General features: G+C 47.4%; 1 protein-coding gene across 1 annotated transcript; it reads left to right on the top strand.

Annotated features, from left to right (window-relative positions):
* Nucleotides 1–394: 394 nt before the first annotated feature.
* LOC119383993 (uncharacterized) lies at nucleotides 395–4,343 on the top strand. The gene is made up of 4 exons (XM_037652273.1): nucleotides 395–1,827; nucleotides 1,933–2,119; nucleotides 2,912–3,193; nucleotides 4,149–4,343. The coding sequence occupies exons 1-4, from the start codon at nucleotides 395–397 to the stop codon at nucleotides 4,341–4,343; spliced, it is 2,097 nt and encodes a 698-aa protein (XP_037508201.1).
* The last annotated feature ends 14,022 nt before the right edge of the window (nucleotides 4,344–18,365 follow it).

Genomic DNA, 18,365 nt, shown 5'->3' with positions numbered 1-18,365 from the left:
GATTTCGATTAAAGTGCTGCACTTGAAAGAACGACACTTTTTTTTAAGAAAATGATACACACATTAAGTTGATACCTGTCGTGTACGCGCACATCAACCGACACACGGCCACTCCAGAGGTTGTGCCTCGCTTGCCGGTGCTGCCCGACGCGCTCACGCGCATGGCGCCTTCCTCAGACTCTCGTCCCCAGCTCCTGCATATCGTGTTACGTCTTCTGCCCTCGCGGTAACTTCCTCTGCCTCCTCTCGTCCGCTTCTAAAAGAAAGCAATAAAACAGTCTCCTGCTAGCCGCTCTCTCGTGTGGTTCCTGTGCTGCGGGGCTCCGAACCCCCAACATAACACTGGCGACGAGAAGTGGAATTTTATAAGTGCGCAGCTCTCTAGGTTACGCCCATGGCTACTGGAGGAGTGCAGGCCGCCATCGAGCCTTTTAGCGGCAAGAACTGGTCATCCTGGATCCAGCGCCTGACCTTCTACTTCGTGGCGAATGACGTCTGCGACGAACAAAAGAAGCGCGCGCTCCTCCTGACGCTATGCGGAGCCGACACCTTTGAAACTGCCTGCGCTCTGGTCGCGCCGAAGACTCCTGGAGAGGTGGGCTATGCCGACATAGTTGCCCTTCTGCAGAAACACTTCGATCCACGACCGTCTGAGTTGTACAGCCGGTACGTGTTCCAGCGACGCGATCAGCGGCCGGAAGAGTCGATCAGCAACTACGTTGCAGCTCTCAGAAGCTTGTCAGCTGACTGCAACTTCGGAGTGCCAGCGACAACGTCTGTTACATCGACGCCACCGGCAGAAGGCCACGCAGCCGTTCTGGCGAACCCCACCATGCTGCCCCAAGATGTGATGCTTCGCGACAGGTTCGTGTGCGGCATCCGCGACGAGCACCTCCAGCAGCGACTGTTCGCGGAGAAAGACTTGACTTTTCAACGCGCGTTGGACTTGGCACTGTCGTCCGAAAGTGCGTCGAAGCAGCAACGAGGACTTAAGGGAGCGACGAGCTCCGCGGAGGTGCACAAGACTTCGCAGTCTAAAAAGGAAAGCAAGCATTCGGCTCAGCAACGGCGCTGCTACCGATGCGACGGCTGGCACGAGGCTGACACCTGCAAATTCAGGACAGCGCAATGCCGTTTTTGTTCCAAAAAGGGCCACATCGAGAACGCCTGCATCTCCAAAAAGAAGAAAAACAAAGAAGGCAACCTCAACGCCCGGCAAGGAACTCACATGGTTAACGCCCAACCTGTGTGCTACGACCTCGAAGACACCGATAGGTGCTACGACCTACATGCCGTGAGTGGGCGACAACCCTGCCCTAAATTCCTCGTTGACGTGAAAGTCGAGGGAAGGCCCCTGAAATTCGAAGTGGACACGGGCGCCGCATGTTCTCTCATCAGTGAGGCTACCTACCACCAAACGTGGCCAGCGAACGCCCCAAAGCTTTCGAGAGAACCCCTAGACTTACGCACCTGGTCAGGGGAAGAACTTGACACCGTCGGTTCGGCACAAGTTCGTGTGCGTTTCAAATCAAAGGACTACGTGCTGCCCCTGCTGGTAATGAAAGGGACTGGGTGCAACCTGCTCGGACGTGACTGGTTTTCAGCACTGAACATCCGTGTGCACGGAATAAACCAGGTCGCCGAACCAAGCCAAGAGATCCAGGAGGTTCTCGCACGCCATCCTGATGTATTTAAGGAAGGTATCGACGGCTACGTGGGTCCATTGGTTCACTTGGACTTGGAAGAAGGTGCCACACCCAAGTTTTGCAAAGCACGTCCAGTACCTCTAGCTTACCAAGAGCCTATGGAGGAAGAGCTCGACCGTCTGCAAAAACAAGGCATCCTGGAGCCGACGCAACACGCCGAAATGGCCACACCTTTGGTGTGGGTGCGCAAAAAGGATGGAACATTTCGCGTTTGTGGAGATTACAGGAGCACAGTTAACGCGGTGGTCAAGAAGACGGCGTACCCACTGCCGACAACTGCGGAGGTGTTCGCAAAGTTGCGCGGTGGAACGACATTTTCGACGTTAGACCTGTACCAGGCCTATCAGCAGCTAAGAGTGGACGACGAGACAGCCGCATTGCTCACCGTCAACACCACCAAAGAACTGTTCAAGGTGAATCGCCTCCCTTTTGGAGTATCCGCTGCACCAGCCATCTTCCAGCGGATGATGGAGACGACACTGGCCGGAATTCAGGGGGTGAGTGTCTACCTTGACGACATTATTGTCAGCGGGAAGGACGTTAAAGAGCATGCACAACGTCTAGAGGAGTTAAAGGCAATCCTCGAGGCGCCAAAACCGACTGACAAGACCTCTCTGCAGGCTTTCTTAGGGCTTCTCGCCTTTTACGATCGTTTTTTGGAGAACAGAGCGATGGTAGCTGCAGAGTTGTATGGGCTTCTCGAGAAGAACACGCCCTGGAAGTGGGAGAAAATACACCAGGATGCGTTCGAGATGCTTAAGAAGATGATTAGGTCTTCGACGGTCCTTGCGCATTATGACGAAAAAAGGCCTCTCATTCTGTCCGTGGATGCGTCGCGATACGGCATCGGCGCAGTTCTCGCTCAAAAGGATGCGTTCGGCCGAGAGGCTCCCATTGCATTCGCGTCACGAACTTTGGGAACCGCTGAGAAAAACTACTCGCAGCTCGATAAAGAGGGCCTTGCGGTAGTTTATGGCGTCAGCCACTTTCACCAATATGTCGCTGGCCGGCACGCGACCGTATTAACGGATCACCAACCGCTCCTCGGCATCATGGGGGAAAAGAAGCAAATCCCTCAGATATTGTCACCGAGGATGACTCGATGGTGTCTGAAATTGGCCACATACGACTACGACTTGGTGTACAGGCCTGGACGCCTGCACCAAAATGCTGACGCACTCAGCAGGCTGCCACTGCCCGCGCAGGTAGATGAGCCATGCTCCCCGGGAGATGTGCTTATGCTTGCATCCGCGCCACGTTTCGAGCTGTCACCGCGTCAACTGGCTGAGCTGACCCGGAATGACCCACTGTTATCCCGCGTGATGACAGCCGTCTCAAACGGAGAGCTACGCCGGTTGCCCAAGCAGGAATTTTCGGCGTTCACCAAGCTTGGACACGAGCTTTCGCTACAGGAAGGCTGCGTTATCCGTGGTGCCAGACTGGTCGTTCCAGAGAAAGCAAGGAAAGACGTGCTCGACTTAGCACATGTAGGTCACAGGGGCGTGGTAGCTATGAAGGCGTGCGCTCGAGGCTATTTTTGGTGGCTCGGTGTCGACAACGACATAGAGCGGGTGGTCAAGAGTTGTGCCACTTGCTGCCAGCACCAGAAAACTCCAACTAAAGCACCAGCTCCCGAGTGGAAACGTGCGACAACACCATGGCACACAATCCACGCGGATTTCGCTGGGCCTGTGGAGGGAAGGATGCTCCTAATTGTAGTGGACGCATACAGCAAGTGGCTCGAAGTGCGCACCATGCGGAACATACAGTCGCCGACACTGATCGAGGAACTGCGGAACCTGTTCGCAATTTTCGGCATTCCCGAAAGGGTGGTAACGGATAACGGCCCGTCCTTTGTTTCTGCGGAAATGGAAGAATTTCTGAAGAAGAATCGGGTGACGCACATCACAAGTGCACCCTATCATCCGGCCACGAATGGGCAAGCCGAAAGAATGGTGTATGAAACGAAACAGGCACTTGCAAAGGATCAGTCAGGTACATTTGCGTGCAGGCTGGCTCGTTTTCAGCTGAAACAGCACACCACCGTTTCAGTAACGACGGGCAAAACGCCAGCTGCACTCATGTTCGGCCGCCAGCTCTCAACGGCACTGACACGCATTCAGCCGCGACCAGCTGAGAGGGTGACCACTGACCACAGCGTTGCTGAGTTGCCAAGAAAGATAGAAATCGGGCAATCGGTCTTTTTCCGCAACTTTGCAGGGAATCCTGCTTGGGTTGGCGGAACCGTGTTAAAGAGACTCGGACATCGATCTTGGCTAATCAAGTCAAGAAGCGGAACGGTTCGTCGGCACCTTGATCACATAAAGCCAGGTGCAGAGGCCTACCCGAAAGAAGATTCGCCGCGGAACGATCAAACGAACGGACCAGTAACAAGTGATCAACAAGACACAGTGCCGGCTCCGTACGTGATCTCGCTCCCAGCGGAAGCGCCGCCGCCGCATGATCTGCCCACAACGCCCGACTCCGAGCATAGCGAAGCTGAGGCCAGGCTGGACACTTGTGCGACGCAAGCTCGCGATGACCAACCCAGCGGGTCCGCGCAGCACCAAGCTGCACCAAGGCCCCAACGTGATCGGCGTCCACCTGACCGATACGGTGACCCCGTCTAAGGGGTAAGGGATGTCGTGTACGCGCACATCAACCGACACACGGCCACTCCAGAGGTTGTGCCTCGCTTGCCGGTGCTGCCCGACGCGCTCACGCGCATGGCGCCTTCCTCAGACTCTCGTCCCCAGCTCCTGCATATCGTGTTACGTCTTCTGCCCTCGCGGTAACTTCCTCTGCCTCCTCTCGTCCGCTTCTAAAAGAAAGCAATAAAACAGTCTCCTGCTAGCCGCTCTCTCGTGTGGTTCCTGTGCTGCGGGGCTCCGAACCCCCAACATAACAATACCTCTTTTAGTTACTTAGAAAACGGTTCTTCAACTTGTTAAAAAATACACAGGAAATATAAAGCTTACCCTGCGCCCTTAATATGAGAACCCGGCCAGCCCATGAACTCATTATCAGTAAAATTTGAAGAACACTAGGCTGAAGCGTGGTGGTGCATTGTGACACCACTTTCTAGCACCAATTACAAGGGACAAAATGTACCGTTTGACCACAGTGAACACCGAAAGAGTCTGTTACGTTTGTTTTTCAGGTTCTTTACTGTTCACATCGAATCCACATGGCATTCTTTACTGCAGTGTCGAAATTGTGACACCGAAATTTCTTGCGTGGGAGGCTCACTAATTTTGTGGCACTTTTGTAAACGATGCCCGAGACAGAGGCAGGCACATTGGCTGTTGTCATCTAACTGCGCGTTTACGCAACTTGCAAGTTACGATTACGCAAGTTGCACATGAAATCCCTCAATAGAGCGCCCTACTGTGTACCCTCCGCTCAACATAGCATAGATCGATCACTCGTATCGCACGTACGCGACTGATGGCTTAGCCGCAACTGTTCGCTCTACTAACAAGCCGAACCCTCGCACTCGATGGTGACCAGTTCATTAAGATGCACGTGAACAACAAGAAAACACTCGTAGGGAAGAACAATAACTTATCTGACAAGTTAACGTCAGCTGACTTGCTGTTGCTGATGCGCCGGACGATTCCCAGATGACAAAAGCAGGGTTGCCAGGTCTTCGTGAAGAAAGGTCGCCGAAATATCAGAAATATTCCGAAAAGTAGCCGGAGGAGTATCCACACATAACAAAAGCAAAGATGCCTTCAAGCCTCTCTAACAAAAGTGCTATTTAGCCGTATTTAGCAGTCAGAAGAAAGGCACTGATGGTGCAATCAACCAGCAAAAATCAAACCCGCTTGTCGCTCAGCTGGGCGAGTTGGTATGATGGCACAGGGCGGCAACAGAACGGCGCGCTGACTTTCAAATAGAATTTTATAAAAATAACACGAAATTGAAACGGTTCATACAGCGTCAGGTGACAAAAGCGAACCATGACTGTGCTAAATACAGGTGTCACAGGACTCTTTTGATAGCGGTGGGATCAAGACGGTCGCAATCGGCGCGTCAGGATTACTGATTGCCAGATCGTGATTTGTCTGGCGTCTGCACCAAACACAACCCGGATTATTTTGGAACGTGTAGCAGCAACCATTGTCGATCGCAATAAAGAAATTCGATCCGGATAGGCCCGATCACGATCAAAAGACACCGTTACAAATAATGTTCAATAAAAATAAAACGCAGGCGATCGACGCAGTCACGTATCAAGATCAGGTGGCGCGAGAATGCAGCATATATTTTGTTTCATCATGCTGAAGCTACGGATGGTTGACTTATGCAGCTGCAGTCATCGTGAACTCGACATATGTGTTAAAAGCCATGAGAATGACGGTCGTATAAAGAGGCGAACAAGCGCACTTAATTCCAATGATCTGCTAAGGCGTTGCCATCAGGCGGGGAATTGCAATGGTGTGCTAAGGCGTTGACATGAGGTTGGGTTGAACCCCTCACCCAAAATAATTCTGGCTGCGCCCTTGACAAAGCGACCTAGTTGGTCACATGGCGTGTGTACGTACTTCTAATATCACACTAATACACCTCGCCCTCCGTACAAACGATAAGGCAGCTTGTAAACAACAACGACCAAGCATCCACGGTTTAAGGAACGGGCATGTCCATAACAGCCCACCTACTCACGCCCGCAACCTTCTCTGTTAGCTTAGCCTTAACAAGATTACGTTTTTTGACAGCTTAACCGATGAGGAATACCCTCGATCTGTGCAAGACAGGCCCGTAGCCAGGAATTTTTTTCGGGGGGGGGGGGGGGGGGCACTTGCTGAAAACCTTGACTATTTGAGAAAAACACCTATTTTTATTAGTTATTTTTGGTAAAAACACATACTTCACCAAAATAGCCCCCCCCCCCCCCCCTGGCTACAGGCCTGGTGCAAGATATGTCAGATTACTACTGTGTTTTTAGGCTTTACAACCTGCTTCTTTTCGTTGCAACGTTCTTGCGCATTACATCATCACCCTTTTATCCATTTTACCGGGGAGTCAAATTGTCATTACCAAATCAAAACTTTCTATGAAATATGGTCCCTGAGAAAGAGACAGAGAAAAATAAAACTTTGGACGGTTTGGCTTGACCACAGAACTGATAAATTGTATTGAATTGTCTTGGGCTGCAGTTCAAAGAATTTTTGAGGCAGCGCTATCTAAAATATATAGATTTTCAGATTTTTCACTGACTTTCACCTGCAGCCCAATGTGTTCTGCGTGTTGGTGTTGCTCTGCAAATGGTTCTGAAGTCTAAACCAAGAAGCTGACGGCCGTGCAGCAACTACCAATACAGCCATATAGTTCAAACAAGCAACCATGCCCGATCATTACTCACCTCACATTCTCGTGATGTCACAGCCAAACTACATGGCACAACAATTTTCTCCCAAATTGGCCTCGTACGGTCCTACCATAAAATCCTTGTGGCTCCAGAAGACATCCTGAACATGCTGATAGTGACACCCTTCTGTCTGTTTGAGTTCCTTCATGCCATTCGGGACGAGAAACTCCAGATGGACATTTCAGTGTTTTACACAGCCTCTACCTCTTTCATGCTTACCTCAACAACTTACTCGTCGCAAGCAGTTCATCAAATGAGCCCAATTCACATCTGCAATCTGTGATCCAGCACCTAGCCAAGCCTGGAACATTTGTCAACAGAGATCTGTATTTGGCACCCGCAAGCTCACCTTTCCTGGCCATTTCATCTCGTCTCCAGTAAACCACACCCAGACAGAGTCATGGCTGTTGAGAAGTTCCCATCTCTGAATACTAAATGTCAGCTCTGCGACTCCCTTTGTCTTGTGAACTACTACCACCATTTTGTACCTTGGCACTGGGCCATTCTACATCCTCTCTACTTCCTGCTGTTGATTCACAGAAGTGCTGCTATTGAGCTCCCCTGGATCAAGAACGCCCGAGCAGCATTTCGGGGATCGAGAGATGCCTTGGCGACACCATGGATCCCCTAACATCAAGTGAGAGTTCCACGTACTATGCATCATCATTGACATCTTCGATGCAGCTTTAGGTGCTGGATGCGCTTCAACAACTCATCTAAAAAGTGCAGGCAGCCAATCGCTTCCTTTTCCTGAAAATTGACAACCACTGAGATTACAGCACTTTTGGGTGAAGACTGAAGCAGCAGTACAATATTTTCATCATTACATGTAAGGAAGTGAGTTCTTTGTCATGAAATCCATGAGTCCACATCTCAAGTATGCCTTAAAGTTCCTCAATTCCAACGGTGGTGTCTACACTACCCGCAAACTGCAGCAGATGTCGTACATATCAAAATTCAGTACAGACATTAGCCATATCAAGGGAGCTGACAACATTGTCACTGATGCCCTGACACGTTGCCCAAATAATGCTGTCACCTGTCTCAGAGGAATAGACCTAAAAAAAGTGGCAACTGCTTGACATGATGACGAGGAATTCTGCCTTGTACAAGAATTATAAGCTTCAACGTTGCTAGAATTTCAGTGGTTTCCTTTGCCAGGAACAGGACACGCTTGTTGGGACACATGTTGGGACAAAAGCCTTGACCATTTAGGCCCACTTGCAATCATCATTAAGAATTCACACCACTAGAGAATCTTTCACACCCAAGTATCTGGGCAATCCAAAAGTTTTTCACGGTACATGTCATATGATGTAGCATCACATGGGTGGTCCACCAGCATACTCGTAAGTGTCGATCGCGTTGCAGCACTTGAAGATTCAGTCACGCTGTGACATTGCTGGATATGTTTGCAGGCCCAAACACTTGATTCGACCACATTTGTGTGGACCTCATCGTGCCATTGCCACCCTACCAAAGCCAAACTTGTTGGCTCGTGTTGACTGCATGTTTCTAGTGTTGCATGGAATATATTCCGACTCCAAACATTACAGCTGCAACTGTTGCTCCCGCTTTTGTCAGCCGCTGGCTGTGTCACTTTAACTTGGCATGTCGTCCTCCATCAAAACAGACAGAAAGCCAAACTGAACCTACATTATTCGACCACGACCTACCACCCAATGAGCAATGGAATGGAACATATACGCATGACATTCAAGGCAGACATATTGGCTGAACCACTGTAAAACCTGTTTACGGCATGACTGTAGGTCTTCCCAGTTATCAAGTTCTTTGAGTCTGACCAACACCAAGACCACATTCGTGCTGGTGATTACACATCTCGTATACATGACATCATGAAGAAGCTCTGACCTACAGCTTAGAATAACAGAGAGCTGAGCTAGCTGGTAAGTATTCATTCTAAAAAGACAGGGCGTGCAAACACGGACACAAGAAAGAAGTCAGGACTTCTCTCTTGTGTCCGTGTTTGCACGCCCTGTCTTTTTAGAATGACCTACAGCTCTGTGACAGCGCACAGGAAGGAAGATACATATGTGAGCAGTGAACTTAAGTGCTGTACATATTTTAATGAAATGATGCAGGATGAAAACCGTTTACCATCAGCGTCATGCTGCGCCCACTTCACAAAACTTTTCTTTTGAGTAACCCTTGCTCAAATATGTCAAGGAAGCAAAACAGATGTTTCACTACTTATGTGGATGTCATCAGTACACAAATGGCCTGAAAGAGCAATAATATCCTACTTCACAGCATTAATAAACATTCTGCAGGAGGCCATGGTTAAAACTGCATGTTCACTGGTTTTGAGTAAAGCCAGTAAAAAAAACCTTTACGGCATCAGCTCTTCAATTTTCTGGAAAATTTTCCTTTCTGTATTTCATTTATGCACCAAATTTGGCATTTTTAAATAATCATTTAGCTGTTATATAAATGCATAACCCATAATAGTGTCTGTGACGCTTTTGTTATGATAGCTATAAAAATTATTGAATCATTGCTCTAAAGTTATATCTCATACCATTGAGTAAATCTATATTGTGGTGGGGCTTGCAAATGTGCTAGCTCTCGAGTGCCACAAATAAGAGTGAAGAAGTTATTTTAATTTTGTGTGGCCTTCAGTGGCACTCTTTCAGTCGCTTTGAAAAGAAAGTGCAACTTTGTGTTTTATTAAGTGTGGTCGAGTGCCATTTTGTGCTCGGTTACTTATGACAGAAAAATATTGAGCAAGGGGGAGGGGAGGGGTTAGCACGGGCCTGGTGTCCCATTCCCTGCCTCAGTGGCATAAATCCAGAAAAGTCTCAAGGAGGACTCACACCTTGATGCCATTGGTGGCCATCTTGTTCTTTTTAATTATATATAATTATAAAATTCGTGTTCTCAAATTAATTAAGAAGATAAGGAGAATGGGCCTGAGCAGCCCATATAGTTGGTAAAGTTAGTTTTTAAGTGTAACTCGTAGGTATAGGCTGCAGCATATTTCACTTATATGCTATAGCTGATGTGTTATTCAGGTTAAACCATCAAATGAAAATGATAGCGCTTTTTTACTTTAACGCGTAAAGGAAATACTTTTATCTATTTAACTTCACCTCTAACCGTATATCTTGTTAGCATCCCACTATTTACCCATGGACTAATTCTTGTGAAGCGTGTTTATGTATATTAACCAGGGATTTTTTTAATAATGCGATTATATTTGAGAAATCGAACTCATAGTTTGTTGTCAGTAGCTTCTACCCAATCATCTACATGATTGGGTAGAATGAGAAATAACGGTAGCTGATCGGGGATTATTTACTTTGCACTTCAAAGGCTAGCATAATAAACGTTTTCGGCACGTCAGAAGCCACCTGTATCATGTCATAAAGCATGACATCTACAGTGCCTTTCAAAACCAAAAACAGGTTTACCCTTGCAGTATTTCTTTTCTACTCACTGGAAGGGTTTCAGATTTCAGAGTTGATTTTAGGGAGAGTGCGCTATGCTTATCTGTCAAGCAATTCAATTGAATAGCTGAATTGACATATTTACCTTTGAAATATGATATTTCAAAGATAAATCTCAAGAGGGGACGCTTGCAAGTGGTGTTGATCCTGAATACAAGGGGGGTCAGGACCCCCCTGACCTCTCCATGATTTATGCCACTGCCCTGGTTACGCAACTAGCTTTAACTACAAAGTGCTTATCTCGCATATTTGTATCTTCTGTGGCTCATCAACTAAACTGTCTCTCTGGTAACAGTGGCCATTTTAAAATTTACTAATACAGGTAAGCTCAACATCATGTGTACTGTCAAAGTATGGTGAAAATGGTTGTAGTTCAACAAAGTCTTGCGGGAAACATGTTCCTGTACTATATATGAATATGAAGACCCCATGAGAACTTTTATGTGTGCATAAGGACAATACGGCAAGAGTGATATGCGCCTGCAGCTACTTTGGCTTGCACCAACATGCTCCTCACCCTTGCTTCTAGTTCTGCTTGACACAATTAGAAGTTTCTGGAGGCACCGAGCACAGAATTGCATAGAGAGATGTGTAATCAAGTAAACAAGTTAATGAGCACGAAAATCCTTTTTGCTCATCTGCACTGAGTCTGGAGGAAGGAAACTAGAAAGATAAGGATAGGATCGAAATATTGAGACACTGGGAGAGAGAAATTTAAACAGACCACATGCCCAAATTCACTGCTGCTCACAGCACAGGCAACATTCTTCAGTGCTGTCAACAGTCACCCATGCCAGCTTGTTGGTTGCAATAACTGCAACAATCGTAGCTTTCTAGATTTCATCATAAACATCCCTTTCAGTGCGGTAGACAAGGCCTGGCACCAGCTGCCAAATGATTCTCCCGATTTTCTATGGGTACGTCCACAAGTCTCCCGAAGAACAGCGAGGCTTCGCCCCACCACGAAACAAAAAAATAATAACAATGAAGAGCGGGTCTAAAATAAAGCTTTCCGCTTTTGATCGAGGCAACAGCTTTCTATATATGTCTGGAATGCTCCCCTCTTTCCATCGATTTAAAAGAAAAGGGATGGGGGACGTGACTGGTTGTGTCTTTAATCAAAGTGGTTTTGCCGCCGCATGTACGCGTTTCCTGTTTTTTGTTTTTTTTTTGTTACTTACGGTTCACAGAAGCGTTTTCTTTTTCTTCTTTTTCGCGTCGGTGCTGCGCGAACCATGCCTACCGCGTGGGCTGCGTAGAGTAGGGTATAAACAATGTATTCTAAAAAAAGAAAACACAAAAAAAGCAGTAGATCGGGATTCGAACTCGCTACGACGCGGCACGTAGACAAGGTGCTTGACGCCCACACACTCCGCCACACCAGGCTACGCGAATTTCGAGATGTACTTAACTTATGTGGTCGTGGCATGAACATACTATGCATGTGGGTATGTATCAGATTACGGCAACTGCACGTATTATACGATTCAATCAGCACAACGCTCTAACTGAACTGATAACCCTCACTTCGCACACGTCGAGCACCTCCAAGTGGGAAGCCGTTAACCCGTACCGCGCTGTGAACAACGCGAAACAGCCAAATCGATCGCGGCGACAGCAAAGCAGGATACACGATACGATACAATTTGCCTCCGATGCGACGTTCAGCGCGCCGTTACGCTCGCGTTACCTACGGCAGCCGGATCCGCTGTTATTTCGTCGTACCGAAGCACGGGATCGGACACCTGGCAGGTGATAAACTGGGTAAATTTTTCTCAGTGAAATAAACTTGCGCCAGTTCAACCAACGCTCATGCAAATCTACGAGCTGTGTAGGATTTAATGACCAAAATATGTTATGTTGTGTCCGGCACATTACTCTTTCGCACTTGAAAAATCGGCGTGTGAAGTGGGACCACCGCAGGACCGCAGGCCCGTAGCCAGGAATTTTTTTCGGTGGGTGGGGGCGCACTTGCTGAAAACATTGACTATTTGAGAAAAACACCTATTTTTAGTATTTATTTTTGGTAACAACACCTACTTCACGAAAATTTCGAGGGGAGAGGGGCGGGCCCCTGGCACCGCCCCCCCCCCATTGGCTACGGGCCTGGACCACCGAAGAGCACCAAAAGGCAGTAGGCGCAGAAATTGGCTCATAACGGACCGATGTATGCCAATGAAGTTAACTCTTCAACCGACGTCGGCAAAGTCGTTCGAACGGCGGGCCAGTAATTCCGGCTTAATTGCATGGCTCAGCACATATTGGCTGCTGCTTGTATAACTCGGCCCGATGTGTCCGTTCTATTAGACTGGCACAGCCGATATTGGCGGCACGTTCTGAATGCTGGCCCAACATCATCGTTCTATTAGACTGGCACAGGCATTACTGGCGGCACGTTGTCAATGCTTGTCCAACATCGGCGTTCCATTAGACTGGCACAGCCAATATTGGCGGCACATTGTCAATCATGGGCCGTTCTTGGGCCAGGAACTGCCAGTCTATCGCCGACATGGGCCCGGCGTTCTGTGCTGCCTGGGTAGTTTAGGCCGAATAAGTCTTTTGCAGAGCTTGAAGGATTGTGGTGCACGTGAAAATTGTCGGAGATAGCCCAGTGATCTGTTAGCTTTGTTTGTTAGGTACGCATTGTGAGTTTTCTAGGTAAGGCCAGATGAAATGTGGACACCAAGATATTTGCAAGATGAAACACAATCTAAAGGGGTATTCGCGATATTATAGGCTGGTGGAGTGTTATTACGCCTCATAACGCGCATTGCTTTGCATTTGGTTATGTTTAGTTTGTGGGAATCGAGCGCGCCCTCCCCTTTGGCGCCTCGTTCCCCAGCTAGCGCTGTGCGCTGGCCCCGCGCGGCTCGAGCGCCGGGAACCGCCGTTACTCGGCGACATGGCTACCGTGGCTACGCCGCCAGGCCTTTTTGCTCTATGCGAGCCATGCGTTGGTCTTCCCCGCACGAGCCACGCGTCGGAACTTGCCTGAATATGCTCGCGCCACCACGTGACCACGCTAGCCACGTCACTGCGCAACGCCTGTCCTCATTGGCCGCCAGTGACAACCCCCTTCCCCCTTGAGCTCGCTTCTGTCTGGCGCTGGCTTGCCCGCGGTAGATGCTCTCAGGCGAGCACGAGAGGTTGACGCGCTGCTCTAGCAGGCGGCTTCTCGTTCGTGTGCTCGACTGCTGCCCTTTTTGTGATAGTCGTAGCGCCGCTGGCAAGCGTACTCGAGTGGTCTTGCGGAGTTCCCTTTACGGCCTGCAAGCCCGTGACTGTCGTACTGTGCTGCATCTTGGGTGATTAAACCTGTGTTGTTTGTTGACATCCTGCCTCGAGTGCGTTTTCTGCGCCGTGCCGGAGAATCGGCGAACCCGGCTGTAGCGTCTTTGTTTGCTGCGGCAATGGAGAACGTCGCGTCCCTTGCCGGTCGCCTCGTAAGGAAAGCGTCTCGCAAACCTATCTCCACAAGTTCCACGTGCCATGTGTTACACGACGCACTGATAGCGTTAAGGTCAGATTGAAGAATGGCCGTATCATTGTTACAAGTTATTTCTCTAAATATTACGCAGTCGTCAGCGAAAAGATGAATATTAGATGAAACACAGCAGGGTGAGAAATAAAAGGGGCCCCTCAACAGACCCCCGAACAGAGTACACAGGGCGAAAAATACACAGAGGTGAAATGGGCTTTCTTTGTTTTGTCGCATGTTATTTGAGTTTGTACTGCTGACTGTTGCCACTGCTGTCGTGTTCAAAGGTGGCTGTGGGCCCTTGTCAAGCTGCCTCTTTCGGAGAGCAGCTTTTACCTGCAGCTATCCTTCATCAAATGTATTGATGAGAAATAAACATTATTATTAATGTTGTATCAAACAAGATTCCAGTCATATTCTTCATTCTATATCGAAGTTGACGAGGAAACGCTACAACGCCTGAATGACCCTTCGATGTGGCCCCTCGGATGCCTCTTCAAGCCATTTCGTGGGGAGCTGCGCGATGACATGCTTCATCCCTCTGAGCAAGTGACTGGAATCGAAAGTGCCGTGTAACGTAGACATATTCTACCAAAATGCTCGGGGTCTGCGTACCAAGACACTGGAGTTTTTCTCTAATGTTCTTTCGTCTTGTTTTCCTATTATCGCTATTTCTGAAACCTGGCTCGGCACTGAAATTCCCTCATCGGACTTTTTTCCCCCGACTTACACCACCTTCCGCCGTGACCGAGATTTCAGTGAAACCAAACAGAAAGGCGGTGGCGTGCTGATTGCCATTGACAATTCACTGAAATCCGTTAGACGGAAAGACCTAGAAACTATCGAAGAATCGATCTGGCTAGAAATCAACCTTGAGCGCCGTGAAAAATTGTTGATTGGATGCTTCTATTTACCGCCCAGCATTTCCCCTGCCTCGTTTCACGATGTCATGTCTTCTATTGAACTTGTGATATCTTCTCATAGTGGGCACAGAATTATTGTTCTTGGGGATTTCAATGCACCTGGCATTGACTGGAGCACGCTTACCTTTTCTCATTACAATCATTTCACAGAGAAAAAGTGCAGCCTGCTCTTGGACTTTCTGGCGTTTAATTCCCTAGTGCAACATAATTCAGTCGTCAATTCCAGTGGCAACGTCTTAGACCTGTGTGTGTCAAACGATCAACCCCTTGAAGTTTCCCGCTCCAACATCTCTCTTGTACGTCCGGACAAATTCCACCCACCACTTAACGTAAGATTATCTGCATCAGCCGAAACAACGAGCTACAGCAGTTACGTCAACAAATCTCCAAGATTTGCGTTCAAGCGAGGTGATTACACGGGCCTCTATCATCACTTGTCCACCGTTGAGTGGTCACAGGTTACTGACAAACCTAACGTTGATGACCAGGTTGATCGGTTTACGGAGCTTGTACTGAGCAGCATGCTTAATTTTATTCCCCAGTATACACCTAAACAACGTAAATATCCCCACTGGTTCTCATCTGAACTTATCAGTGCACTGAAGCATAAAGATCACGCACACAGGAAATCTAAATGTTCTCCATCCAGCGAGTGGAAGGAAGAGTTCAGCTTTTTTCGAACTCTCTCTAAACGCCTATATAAACGGGATCATAGTTCGTACATTCAATTCTTAGAAAAAAGCGCCTCTGACAGGCCGGCTGAGTTTTGGAAGTATGTGCGTAAACGGTCTAGCAAAAGCGGAGAGTCCTTCAGACTACTAGACTCAAATGGAGTAGAAGTGCATGCCGTCGCTGACTGTTTTGCCACACATTTCTCATCCGTTTATAAGGCCTCAGACTCCAGCACTGATATCAGACAACAGCCCAAGGCAGTTAGCTCATCCAGTGCTTTGTCGCTGGATGAAAATCTTATCAGCGAATGCATTAAGCGCTTAAAACCATCCTTATCATGTGGCCCAGATGGCATCCCCTCCGCCATACTAAAAGCATATGGTACTATATTTGTCCCAGTACTGACTACGATATTTAATAACTGCCTGGACACTTCCACATTTCCTAGCATGTGGAAAACTGCTCGTGTTTTCCCAGTATTTAAGTCGGGCTCTAAGACAGATGTTTCTAATTATCGCCCGATTTCTCTACTATGTGCCACATCAAAGATCTTCGAACTGGCTCTTCACAAAATATTGTCTTTTAGTGTGAAAAACTCACTGATTCCAAATCAACATGGTTTTCTTGCTGGCCGCTCAACTACCACAAATCTTGCTAGTTTCATGACGCAGATCTCCACACCTATTTCTCAGAGAGGACAGGTTGACGTAATCTACTGTGACCTGAGCAAGGCTTTTGACGTAGTCAGCCACACACTGATTATGGTTAAACTTGCGAACTTTGACGTTGACTTGTCGATTGTGAATCTCTTGCACAGCTATCTGCTCAATAGATCTTGTTATGCTGCCGTAAATGGCCAAACCTCTTCTTTGTATAAAGTGACTAGTGGGGTCCCTCAAGGGTCGGTATTAGGCCCACTCCTATTTTTAATTTACGTTAATGATGTTTCTTCTGCCATTCGTAATTCTTCTTTCCTCTTGTATGCCGATGACATTAAGATATTTAAGGAAATTCATTCAGTTAACGACTGTCGCTTGTTGCAGTCAGATTTGTGTTCTTTTTCCGAATGGTGCAACGGCAATAACCTTTCTCTAAATACCTCAAAGACAAAATTCATGTCTATCACTCGCAAAACATCTAGCGTGTCATTTCAATACTTTGTCAATTCTGTGCCGTTATGCAAGGTTTATGAAATCAGTGATCTTGGTGTTGTTGTTGACAGCGCGTTAAACTTTTCTTCTCACGTTAAGCGTGCTGCTATGCGGGACCTTCGTTCTCTCGGATGTGTTTGTAGAATATCTCGAGAATTCAGGTCTCCCATGGCCCTACACAAATTGTGCACGGCAATATGTCTTCCGCAACTTGAGTATGCGTCCGTGATATGGAATGGCATTGCTCAATCCAGCGGTAACACCATTGAACGAGTCCAGAAAAAATTCCTCAGCATATATAACCATCGTTTTGCTAAAAATGACTCTGGATCTCGTTCAAATACTGCTGAGTCATTATCACTGCCATCACTTCACTGCCGACGAAATCGTTCTGATCTCTTATTTCTCTACAAGCTAGTCGACGGTTTCATATCCTGCCCTGTACTTCTCAATTGTGTTAATTTTCGAATTCCGCGTAAGTTAACCAGAGAGAACAGACCGTTTCATGTACCCGCCTGCTTCTTCCAACACTCTACCGTTCACAGAATACAAAGTCTCTATAATGTTAATTTTCTTGATCTTGACATTTTTCATAGTCCACAATCATTGTTTTTATCCGAGCTTTGTACTGTTTTGACATAGTATGGCACAATGTACAAAGTCTTCCCTTCTCCGTCTTTCCGCATAGTTGTATATATGCAATCTAATTTTTCATTCCCCTTCAATATTTCTCGTGTTGTCTTATTTTACTCCTCCCCTTTTGTGTTCATTTCTCTTTGTCTACGTGTATTTGCTCTTTTTATTTCTGAAGACTGTCTGTATTGTATAGTTTATTTTTATTGTTTTTTTTTGCGTGCGCCTGCACAAAGACCTTACGGCTGTTCCTGGGCACGTTAAATAAATGATTGATTGATTGATTATTAAGTGTACTCTTTTCCTGTATGCCACTGTTCGGGTAGTTTTCGATGTCAGTGAAATTAACATTATAAGTGCACTTTAAAAGGGGTTAGTGAGGTTCACTTTGTAATTGAACACTTTGGACATTCGCTTCTTATCAACTGCAGCTGTTATGTTTAGTATGAAAATAAAAGCAGAGCGCAAAATAGACGGGGCACAAGAGAGAAGGAGACGGGACAGGCGCTCCTGCCAACTGATTTTTTTACGAAAGAATTAAGGGAAATGTACAGAGCGTACGTCGCAAAGCTAATCGTGACAAAATTTACTGCATATTGCGGCAAAGCAATTAGAGTCTCTCTTGTGTCCCGTCTATTTTGCGCTCTTTTCAGACAATGCACCAACTCGCCCAGCAAAGCATTTTATTATGCTATGTTTAGGACTGAAGAATTGTCACGTATCTCGGGAGCGCTTGCAAAGTGTGATGGAGTTGGGAGAGTGAGCGAGGCGGGAGACCGTGGCGTCACGACAAACACACTTTATCACACAACACGGCAAACAAGAAGTTAACACCAAAAATTAATTACAAGTGACATATTCAAAAACGCCCAGCGGTACAATTGACTATAACAACCACTTCTAACTAGGCTCGGCCTGAGTGGCCCGAAAGTCTGGCAACTATGGCGCCTTGGTCTAG

Source organism: Rhipicephalus sanguineus, chromosome 1 (assembly GCF_013339695.2).
Source record: "Rhipicephalus sanguineus isolate Rsan-2018 chromosome 1, BIME_Rsan_1.4, whole genome shotgun sequence".
In the NCBI taxonomy this organism is placed as follows: domain Eukaryota; kingdom Metazoa; phylum Arthropoda; class Arachnida; order Ixodida; family Ixodidae; genus Rhipicephalus; species Rhipicephalus sanguineus.
Note: the sequence above shows the minus strand (reverse complement) of the source record. Positions and strands in the feature narration are given on the sequence as shown.

Bases quoted from the DNA above. Each gene is read 5' to 3' on its own strand.
- LOC119383993 (XM_037652273.1), top strand. From the start codon at position 395: ATGGCTACTGGAGGAGTGCAGGCCGCCATCGAGCCTTTTAGCGGCAAG. The intron at 1,828-1,932 runs GCAAAAACAAGG...TGGAGATTACAG, and splicing joins GAGGAAGAGCTCGACCGTCT to GAGCACAGTTAACGCGGTGG. The intron at 2,120-2,911 runs GTGAATCGCCTC...CTGCCCGCGCAG, and splicing joins CCACCAAAGAACTGTTCAAG to GTAGATGAGCCATGCTCCCC.